The 12,123-nt window shown below is 33.6% G+C and overlaps 1 protein-coding gene across 1 annotated transcript; it reads right to left on the reverse strand.

Annotated features, from left to right (window-relative positions):
- Nucleotides 1–8,027: 8,027 nt before the first annotated feature.
- LOC145029372 (uncharacterized) lies at nucleotides 8,028–9,878 on the reverse strand. Its single transcript, XM_078977924.1, has 2 exons — nucleotides 8,490–9,878; nucleotides 8,028–8,172 (listed from the first exon to the last, which is right to left on the reverse strand). Exon 1 carries the CDS (start codon nucleotides 9,756–9,758, stop codon nucleotides 8,808–8,810), a length of 951 nt encoding a protein of 316 aa, XP_078834050.1. The 5' UTR covers nucleotides 9,759–9,878; the 3' UTR covers nucleotides 8,028–8,172; nucleotides 8,490–8,807.
- Nucleotides 9,879–12,123: the final 2,245 nt, after the last annotated feature.

Genomic DNA, 12,123 nt, shown 5'->3' on the forward strand with positions numbered 1-12,123 from the left:
ATTTCTTCAACTAAACCGGAATTTCTTCGCTGTTCATGAAATTGGAATCGGAGTTCTGGACTCGCAGTCACAGTCGACATTGAGGGACTTAGAATCGGTACTCACAGGTTCCCAATCGGATTTTCGAAATCAAAATCAAATTGAGAAATCGATCAGAGATAGGATGTTGCATCTAAAGTCGAAATCGGAAGTATATGATGATTTGGAATTGATAACTTGATGTTTTTAACATTTTTAAAATAGTTAACTTGTTTGCACTCCAACTGTTTGATGAAATGCATAAACTAAATTACCACATTATATTCACATATGAATATGTTTTCTCACTTGAATCAGTATATGATTATTAAAAACACAAAACAAATATGCAAGTCTGTATGTTATTCATATGTGAATAACATATAAAAATTATATATATATTTGTCAAAATACCTTCAATATTCATAAGTGAATATACCTTGTAATATTTATATGTGAATATACTGTGTAATATTCATAAGTGAATATATCATCTAATATTAACAAGTGAATATACTCTGTAATATTCACATGTGATATATCATGTAATACTATGTAATATTCACATATGAAATATCATTTAATACTCATAAGTGAATATACCATCTAATATTCACAAGTGAATATACTATGTTAATATTCACAAGTAAATTCATCGTCCAATATTTAAATATGAATATATACTATGTTTATTATATGTTATATTCATATATGAATGATACCTAAGTCGTAAAAAAAAATCATACTTTTTATTCATAAGTGAATAACGAATGTACTGTAATAAAAGCTGATGCATTGTTATTCATTTATGAATAACGATAGCTGAAAATATAAAAAAAATAAATTTTTTATTTTATCTTAAAACTATATCAATATTGATGTCTATTTGTAGAGAATAAAAAATCATGAATTTTGGTATATTTAAAATCATTTTTTGATAAAAATAGCTTATAAAAATTTAAAAAAAAAAAACGAAAAAAAAAACTATGTTTTTGTATATATTAAGGTAATGATTAGCATAGTTTAAGGAAATATGTTATGTTGGAAAACATATGTGCATTCGTTTCCCATTTCTGCCGGTACATTGGAGGCTTTTGCGGCAAAAATAAATGATTGGCTGAGAATGATTCCCCCATTCTCAATCTTTTTTTTTTCTCAATTGAACCCTCTCATATATATATATATATATATATATATATATATATATATATATATATATATATATATATATATATATATATATATATATATATATATATATATATATATATAGCCTTTTCCTATATGATCAATTTAACTGGTTCTCAAAATAGTGTTGATTTTATCTCAAAGAAATTTTTTTTGGGACAATTGTGCACTAAAGTCAAAGAGTGCCTTTATGTCCTCTTGATATTATCCTAAAAAAAAAAAGATTTATATTTAATAAATATTCAAGATGTGGATAATATATAAGTTTAGAGGGTCTAATATGTCAAAAATATGAATTGGGTAAATATCTCACGTCAAAATCAACAAAAACGGACTCAAAATGCGAAACTGGTCAAAAACCGGACTTGACATTATTAGAAAAACAGCCTTTTACGACGCGCAATGCGTGTCGTAAAACGCTCAGACGACGCGCAAATGCACGTTAAGAAAGGCCATGTCATAACGAGAGACGACACTCTTTTGCGCGTCGTCTGTTTACGACACGCATTTATGACACGCATTTACGACGCGCGTGTTTATGACACGCAACGTGTATCAAGGAAGCCCCTGTCATAAAGGAAGACGACACGCATTTTGAGAATTCCTAGATTTCTTGAGATTCATTGAACTTTTCAATAGCATGTTTAAATCTCGATATGCCCTTCTCGTTTGTGACCGGGATGCCAAGGATCACAAAGCGGGTGTGAATAACCATGCAAATATACATGGTGCCCTCATTGTTACAGTCACTTATTCGATGTGTTGGTTAGCCATACACACTCCATCGAACTATGACAAACAATAAGTCACCCTTTGCCACCTTTGATTAGAACCAATTAGTGTGCCGGTTAACCACAGACGCTCCACTAACTTTTTGGCAAGGGTGCAAAGTGTAATTTCATGGGATTGCATCAATTCACTTTTGCCTAAAGTAACTAGGATTGTGAATTTTATAAAAAAAAAACATTTAGTTACTTTATTTATTTTCATTATACTTATTAATGAAGAGAGGATTGCCCTATCCTACCCGTTCGGCTAACGACCCTCCACCAATCAAGGAAGCGGTGGGTAAGAGTGGATACCCATTAAACGGCCATTTTATAGGCCATAGCCTTATACCCCCCTTATAGATCGGCTTCGTGAATGAGGCCTACTAACGGTAAGACTAACATTTTAGTTATACATATATATATATATATATATATATATATATATATATATATATATATATATATATATATATTAATCTTGTAATAATATAATAGTATAGGGTGTATTTTAAACATTTTAAAAATACTAGGGTTTTAATATCAATTTAAAATTTTTCAAAATTTATCACTTTTAAATTAAAATTTTAAATATTAAAGCTCTTGATTTAATAATTATCCAAATTAAACAATTAATTCTAATTACTAAATCATGAAGGATTATTATAAATTAAACAATTAAATTTATCCTAATCCCTTATATCCCATTAAATTTCGAAAATAGGGAGGGGATAGTTCAAAATCCTTAATTACCATATTTACCAATTAAAAGATAATTACAAGATATGGGATTATCCAAATCCCTAGATTTTAGGGAATTATCTTGGGGAGGAGGTATGATCTCGAAAATCTAGGGTTTGCAAACCCTAGATCTCGAAATCTTGGGCAACAAGGAAAGGGTTTGAAAACCCTTCAAAATTTCGAACACAAGGGTTCAAGAAACCCTAAAATCGAAATCCAAGCCTCCCAGGGTTTATTGGCCATAAACCCAAAGTGTAAAATTCATACAATTGTATAATACTAATTGAAAACAATTCAACCAAAGGCTCTGATACCACTGATGGGTTTTGTACAAACAATCCTATATGTGCATGCAACCCTAGATTTGGATCTATGTTTTCTCTATTAGATACATAACTTTATGAACACAATAAGAACCCTAGCTAGCAGGTATATATTTTGAAATTTATATATATGAGTAGATCACATACCTCTTGTTGTTATATAGCAATAACAACACTAATCTTCAATCTCTTAGTCTTGAAAATAAGTGCCACAAGTGTAATACCTCTAATGGCTCACAAACACCACAAGAAAATGGAGAGGCAAGAGAGAGAGAGAGAGAGGAGAGAGAGAGAGGTTAGAAATCGGCTCTAGGAACACTTGGGAATCAAGTGGCCGATTTCTTAAGGCTTAGGGTCTTTATATAGGGTAGAGATTAGGGTTTCAGTCCTTATCCTTATCTAGTTGCTTGCCCACCAAGTAACCAAAAGATAAGCCTTGAAATCCATTATCTTTGGACGATTTCAAGGGCCTTATCTCCCTTGAATTCGTCCACCTCTCCCATAGGGCATCCATTGCCCTAATTTGCAACTATCACATAATTACAATTCAGTCCCTACAGTTTAATTAATTACATTTGATCACAAAATTAATTCCTAATTAATTATTGACCAATATTAATTAAACAAATATGATTTCTCCTTTAATATATTATTCCTATAATATATTAATAAATCATAATAACCTCTTTCTCTATTATTTCTCCATTCAAGTTGCTTTGGTGAAGGCAACCCAAAAGGACCATGTACAACCGGGTCAAGTACTTACCAAATATGGTTACGGGCTTAGACACTAATCCAACATAATCTCCCTAGGCTAAGGCATCACAAATCAGGAAACTCTAGTCCTAATAAGAATACTTAGCCTACTCTAGCATGCATATCATATCATAACATATCTCATAACACATAATGTAAGGGTATTTTTGGGAAATCACCGTTCGGGCGCTGGCTGATCGTACACACTGATTTCCTCTGTTTTGTTCTCAATCATTTTACTCTTGGGAAATACATTTATTTTATAAAAACTTTCCCAAATCCTCAGTTTAAGTTCAAATACACCCAAAAGCGAATCTGAATCCCTCAAACCAAGGCTCTGATACCAAATTGTAACACCGAATTTTTCAAAACAAAATTTTCATTTTTAAAACGTACTTTCATTCATAAATTAGTATCAAACATAATGTATCCACTGTCATCATAGTAAAAACATGTCCCATAATCACATAAACAAAACTCCACGAGTGTGTATAGATCATGTCAGTGCTTTCCCGCGATCATCACTGGTACCTGAAACACATACACAAAACATTGTAAGCATAAATGCTTAGTGAGTTCCCAAAAAATACCATATATAACATATATCAGCCACTCTAGACTGTAACCCTGAATGACCCTCTGGTCAAGTATCTCTGTGGGACCCTCTCAGTCCCATAACTCTGTGGACCCTCTAGTCCTAACTCTGTAAACTCTGAATCATACATAACACAAATCACATAGAAATCACATCACATAATTAGCATACAAGATACTTCGTCACATAACTCTGATTACCACTCTAGGTAAGGTATAGTGAGAAGACTCACCTCGGGAATCTCGGTAAAATCTCGAACTCATAAATACTAGCCTAGCCTCCGCCTAGTCACAATAATAAATTACACTAAATAAATGTCTCTCCACCAAATTGGATATTCTCTCATAAAAATCCCTAGAATTGTAAAAGACCATTCTACCCCTCTACAGGCCCAAAGGCCCACTTGTTGACAAACCCTAAAAGTCAACTGTCTATTTTAACCAAACTCGCCGAGTGCATACGATAAATCGGCGAGTCCCATCGTCCACACATACTCTTCCCTTTCTAAGCCTCACTCGACTCACTGAGTCACCCCCCCCCCCCAACTCACCAGGTCACCACTAAAGTCAGACCCCAGGGCAACCAAGTCCGACTCGTCGAGTCTACATATGGACTCGACGAGTTTTATCCATGGACTCGCTCAAACAACCTCCTAAGGTCAGATCTGCTTAACCAAATCATAGATCTAACCCTTAAACACTCAAAAGTCACGTAAAGGTGCAACCTTTACGTGCATGCAACCCATAACAAGCCTCAAATGGAGAAATAACACTAGAAATGGCAACCTAGTCTCCAAATCCTTATTTGCTTGCAAAAAGATGGAAGATAATGGCTCTAGGGACCTCTCATGGTCCAGATCTGATGTTATTCATACCAAGGAGACCTCATACTCACTAGATCTCATAAAATTATGAGGGAAAAACCCTAAAACTATGAAATCCACCATATGAACGTGAAATGGAAAGAATTATACCTCCAAAGACAATATCTCAAGATGATTAGCTCTAATCCAAGCTCCCTTCGCATTCTAGATGGATCCTCTCTTCTTCCTTTAGCAAAATCACCCTAAAAATGAAGATTATTATAAGCCCTCCTTTGCACTCAAGCCTTCCTCACTCTCTCTAGGGTTTCTCTGGAACAAGGTGGCCGCAAATGAAGGCCATAAAGGTCTTTAAATAGGCTCCCAAACCCAGGGATTAGGGTTTTCCTAATTAGCACCGAGTCGGCGAGTCAGATGCGCGACTCGTCGAGTCCGGTCGCAAAACCACGTCAACATATAAGACTCTACTCAACGAGTTGAGGCACCAACTCGTCGAGTTCCCCCAAAAATAATAATTCAAAATAATAAAATTACATACCCAAACTCCGACAGTTACAATACGGCGATCTTCCATCAAATAACAGACATTGATGTTGCTTCCCTCAGTCATCCTTCGACGTCTCTACCGTCTCCGACCTTGTACATAGCCGATGCCACCCTTGCACAACACTATCGCTTTGCCCTAGCATCGGCGCCATCCCTTTTGCCCCAATACTCGGTGAGACCTTTCTCTTCTGGTTCCATACAAGAAGACTTCTCAGGCCATAATCCTGCTTTGTCATCTCTGCAACTTCGCCACTCTGCCATCGTCGTCCTCTGCCAGTAACAGCAGCCTCAGGTTATAAGAAGTTTTTTTTAGTCGGGTTCAAGAACCACTATGACTGATTTTTTTTTCTTTTCTAAAATTAGATGCTCATATGTTGTTTTCTGATGTGGTTATGTTTGAAACGCATGACTCAAATGTACACAAAATTGCTTGAATGATCTGATAATGCTTGAATGAATTGACGATTTTGGAGCAGAAGAAAGCAGATGAGAGACTGTTGAAATTGAAGGATGATCATAAGGTTTATTACAAGCTATTTTTATTCTTAAAATTCATGAGTGCTTTATGATAATCATATCTTTTGTTAATGTTTTCTGATTCAAAAGAAGCTTAGTGAAATTATGTTGTTGATTGTTGAAATATAGTGTTGCTGTGATTTCTAAAATATGTTATGAAAATCTATGAAATCTAGTTGTTTTTCTGAAATATTGCTATGAAATTGTGCTGAAAATAATGATTTGTTGCAGATATGAAATAATGTTGTTGTTTTTTGTTGAATTTTTTTGGTTGTTTTATAAATAAAAACATTGAATTAAAAAAAATAACACATAAGGGTAAAATAGTCATTTTTATCATTAATCACTATAATTCAGATATTCCAACCAAATAATATTTAAAAATTCATATGTTAAAAATTCAGACTCTATTAGAAAAAATTAAACCTCTTAAAAATTCAAATACTACAAAAGAGCCCTGTGAACAAGTCTTATACACGTTGTATAAGAGAGTTGAGAACAAGTCTTGAGCACGAGTTGCTGACTATTGTTGACTAAGTGAAGTTAGTGTTGTTACATAGGATGTAACAACTGCAGACTTTTTATGCTCAAATGTAAAAATATGTATTGCATATGCAATTATTAATGATATGGATTAAATCATTAATGATGAGATCAACGTTCCAAGTCCTAATAGCTCCAGCATTTTATGCTATTTTTGTATTTTAGCTTTGGACCAACAAATTTTAGTTTCAGTTTGGCTTGTGACTACTTATAATCTATCAAATTTTGCAAAAGACGCCCTCAACTCTGAGGTAGCTAACATTTGACCTACAACTTTCAACAACAATGCATGGTTGTGTTTTTACTTTTATTTTTTTTGTATACACAATTTAATCTAAACTTATAAAAATAATAAATGTGAATGAGGAAAACATGTACGATAATGTGGACCACCAACCCACGTCTTGCAGGTCATAGTTTGTATGGATTTAACCAAAAGACTCGAATGCCTTTGTTAACAAATGTCCTTACCTTTCAAGTCTACAAGCAGTGAAAAGAGGTTTTTTTCACGTTTCTGGCTAATGTATATATAAGGCAGCTGTTTCTTTGAAGTACAATCGCTAAAAATAAATTATCTTGATCAACGAAACAGTAAAACATGTTGCTATTTATTTTTCTGTTTATTTATCAAACTTACCTTATGAATGGATTCTTGAGGGCCGTGATTTAAGGCATGCTTTATTTAACTACCAAGCAAATGGAAGCATTTTCGCATGTGACTGCAAAACTGAAAGCCAAGTTTGTCTCTACATGCTTTCAATGTTTATTTTCGGTAAATAAGGCCTGCTTCAACTCCTATAGACCTCTATGATATAGGTGAGGCTATCCACTTGTCTCGAGACGGAGACTCTACACTCAAAATGGTATAAACTTCACATGCATCCGATAAATTTAGAAATTCTCCTATTATCTGAATAATATATAAATAAACTGTATAAATTGCATTCTAATTAATGTAGGCCTGATTATCAATTATTTAAATGATACTATTAAATGGTCCAAAAGACTGAGAACCACCCGGAATCCGTCTCATACTTTAGGACCCGAAACTAGTCTCATAAATTCCGATTCTGAAACCTAGTGCAAACATTGCAAGTATTGGCCTTATGTCTACTTCTAAATCATATAAATTGAATTATTTCGGATCACCATATATATTACTGCTTCTGAAAAAACATGGGGAAAATAGTTGAGGTTTAAGATTTCATATCAAATATAACTCCTATCAAAAGTTTATAAACCAGTCAAGACATTAAGTACTAAAAATTCCAAAAATTCAACAAAAAAATATGAATTTTATACTGTATTCAAAAGCATCGTCATCAGGCAACTCCAACAAGCTCCACCTCCATCTCATGCCTGCAAAGAGAACGTTTCAACTTTGTTTCTTATTAGTATGACACTATACTATGAAAATCTACTCTCTTTATATATTATGACATTATACTTGTGACAATCTACCCAAGTATAACAATGAAAAGTACTTTGGATTTGATTGATGTTGCTATAATTGGGTAGACTTGTAAAGTATAATAATATAATAAATAAATGAATGAAAACATCAAATTATTATCCGTTAGCAAAGAACATCAAAACTTCTGCAAGGATTACTATAGATATGCTTTATAGAAAAAAATAACTAAGATATAATATTAAACGCCACAAATAAAATTTACCTTAAATCAACACTGCTCTAATGAGATAGTATGTACTGGTATGACAGGCGTGGTAATTGGACACCAGGCACAAATTCATGTAGTATATGTTCTTTTCCCGAAATCAACTTATACATCCAAGCTTCACTAGAATCTATTTCAAATACAATGAATGACTCGTTTTCGTCTTCCTTTAATACTAGAGAACAAACGTGAAACCTCCTAACATTGTCAAATCGATTGAACAAATAGCCTATTCCATTCAGGTCGAGGTTGTATATGACTTTCCAAGTGAAATCTGAATGGAGCACATGGATTCTAAAATCTGTTTTAAATCTTTCAAACATTTTGACTAATAGTTAACTTCCCAATGGATTGAAAAATACTATAAGAGTAATCATAATCGGTCGCATCATACCCAGGTGGAAGAGCTATTACCTGAACTCCATTGTCCAAGATACTGAAACATATCAGGACACCTCTTTGTTGTACCCAGTAAGCATGTCCACGGCAATAAACCCCTCTTCCGAAGTCATCACGAGCGAAGAGTCTTGCTTCCTCCAAAATCGTAGCTGCGATGCGGAATGTGTGGTTCCTGTTCCTCCAGGAGAATAGACCAAACTCTACGGCTTTCGTCTTGTCTCTCCTCTCACCAACGTAAACGATGTCGTAGCTTGTCCTAGACTCTAAGCTATTATAACAAAGAACCATGCCTCTTTGAACCAAGTTCGTATACCTCTCAAATCGAGGTAGAGGTTTAACAAAATTCTTAAGGGGGTTGAACATATAAAAACGACATCCGCTCCTTAGAAGCATCAGACCATTTGTTGCGTTTTCAACATACACCATCGGCTCAATAGGAACATTTAGGGTCAGAAACGGGGGTTGGGTGCGGGGAACTAGAGGAACAAAATCGAAGGTGAGTTGTGGTGTGCGTCGCTCACGTTCCACTAAAAGACCATGAGGATATTGTAGCTCTTTCCCAATATCAACCGCTATGCATTTGTTCACAGCCGATAAGGAAGGTAAGCCCTCCCTGGGTACTCTGAAGAGAATCTCCCGCGCATCGTCGTTGCTTAAATCAACTTTTTCGTCTACTCTTCTGAAGAGTAGTTCGCGTATACGCTCCCGACTCTCGTCGAACGGGTGGGCATTTTCAGGATTTGGGAGCTCATGCTCGTCTGCATTTTCGGGATGCTCGTCGGCGTTTTCGGGAAGATCGTCGGCGTTTTCGGGGTTTTCGGGAAAATCGTCGGCGTTTTCGGGGTTCGGGTTGTGATCAGCTGACATTTTGTTTGAGTTTCGAGAAAAAGGAAAAAAAATAGTGTTCTTCAGAACTTTTCGGAGACGAGGCTAATGAAAGAAAGGGAAAGAAAGGGTCTAGGTGTAAAAACCCAAGCTAGCGTGGGAGATAGGTTTCCTCTGGGATGATTAACCCTAAAGGTCGAATACGGAAATCAAAGGAATTTAAAAATAGACATCCTATTTAATAAATAGTCAAACCATTTTTTATATTAAAACAATATTTAATTATTAAAAACATGAACTTTCTTGATTTTATGAATAATATACTTTATTATTTTAATTATAATAATCTTTTATTTTTTAAAGCAAATTAATAAGTTAAAAAACAAAAAATTGTTACTATAAAATAAAAAGATGATGTATATGTTTGTTAAAATGAAAGTATAAGATAAAAAATAGGGAAAATATTGGAAATACTAAAAAAATAGGGGTATTTTCAAAATTTAGACATAAAAATGAACATATCCGGATATAGACATGCATTCCGCGGAGGTAGCTCCGTAAAATGACAAAATCGTAAATAAATTAGTGTATTAAAAAAAACTCAAAATTTATTCCGCGGAGCTACACTGGATCTCCGCGGAGGTATCTCCGAAGAATGGATCTTCAGTTTTTTTTTTTCCAAATCGATTTTTCGATGTTTATATTCATTCCCCCAACTAATTATTTTCAAGAAAAGATTATGATAGTATGAATTTTTATTGATAATGTTTGGATTGAATATGAAGTGGAAAAAAATTGGTTTTTAATTAGAGATCATTACATAAAAGAATTATTGGAGGAAATTTTTTTTCCTTGAATATCCATTCCTCGGAGCTACCTCCGCGGAATCTACTGTAGCTCCGTGGAATGGATTTTGAGTTTTTTCTTTTGTTTTTTTTTTTAATTTTCTCATTTATTTACGATTTTACCATTCTGCAGAGCTATAGAGGATTCCGCAGAATCCATGTCTATGCCCGGAAATTCAATTTTTTGTGTGTATATTTTGGAATTCAACCCCAAATAATGTCTATACCCGGTATTTTTCCAAAAAAGTATCTTTGTTAATAGTTATTATAAAATATCATTTAAAAAAAGTTAATAAAATATATAATCATTATGGATTGTCTAATTAGTTAAACAAAATGTCCTTTTAGTCAACCACCTTTTTTTACTTTTGGTGTGTCTGGTGTTTTTTTTCCTCCTATCTATTTCTCATCTATAGGTCGCGGTTATCCTCTTCGATTGATATTCAGCTTGCCGTTGCTATTATCTACAAATTAGCTTACCTCAATTATGGGTTCAGTGTTTCGTGGCTTCCCCAAATTGCATTATGGTGTATACATTCTTAAAGCAGGCGATTCACAAGACCTCCAAAGGGTCTGCTTGATCTGCTATACAGAATTGTTGAATTAGATGCTTGAAGTGTGGTTTTGCTTTCACTTGGAGTTAATTCCGTGATGTTGGCTTGGACGATTTTACCCTTGCATTCCTTGTTAGATTTGTTATGACAAGTCTTTGTTTATGGTTCGTTTTTTAGTGGGTGGAAACTCTTCGATGTAATAGTCTTTTGGGTTTCTATTAATTTGGTGCTAGCTCTAGTGCTGGTTTGGAGAATTGGTCCTTTCATTTTTTTCAGGTTCTATTAGCATAAATATATAGTATAGCTAATATTTGAAGCTCGTTTTTCCTTTTCTTCTTGTTATGTTTTTATTTGTAGTCTTTTGTTGTACTATTTGCAGCTTCGTGCTGTTTTTTTAATACATTCTTGTCTTTTCAAAAAAAAAATCACTTGGTTTAAATATAAGAAAAAATAAAAAAATCACAAACCACAACAGATTAAAGTCATAATCTTAAATAATAATTACCAATAAATAAAAAGATTGATTTTTTAATGTTATGAATAAGTAACTATTTTTTTGATAAGTGACAATGTCTCTTAGTTAACATTATCTCTTTGTTAAATGTGTTCCATAAAGTTCTTTTTATAAGAAATACTGATATGCTTTCAAAAGTTATTACGAGAAAAAAGAATATGTTATCTTAGTATCATTGATGCAGGTAGACGTACAAATGCTTCATGTCAAGCATAAATTTAAATTTGTGTTTCTACTCTCTTATATTTAGATGTGAAGTATATACATGCAAACGGTTGACATGACAAGTAGGTCATTTTCTCACAATTTTGTATGTATTCCGATAGTATTAAATGACCCATAACAAAAGCATGTATGTGGTTATTATCATATGATTATAGTTTAACTAACTTTTACACTTTATCTTACTAATATACTATATTAATCCACAACATTTTTAGGAATAGTTTACTTTAGAGACTTTAGGTTTTGGCCACAATAGTTTTAAATGTTGA

The sequence above is a fragment of the Lactuca saligna genome, chromosome 2 (assembly GCF_052625555.1).
Source record: "Lactuca saligna cultivar CGN05327 chromosome 2, ASM5262555v1, whole genome shotgun sequence".
NCBI classification, from domain to species: domain Eukaryota; kingdom Viridiplantae; phylum Streptophyta; class Magnoliopsida; order Asterales; family Asteraceae; genus Lactuca; species Lactuca saligna.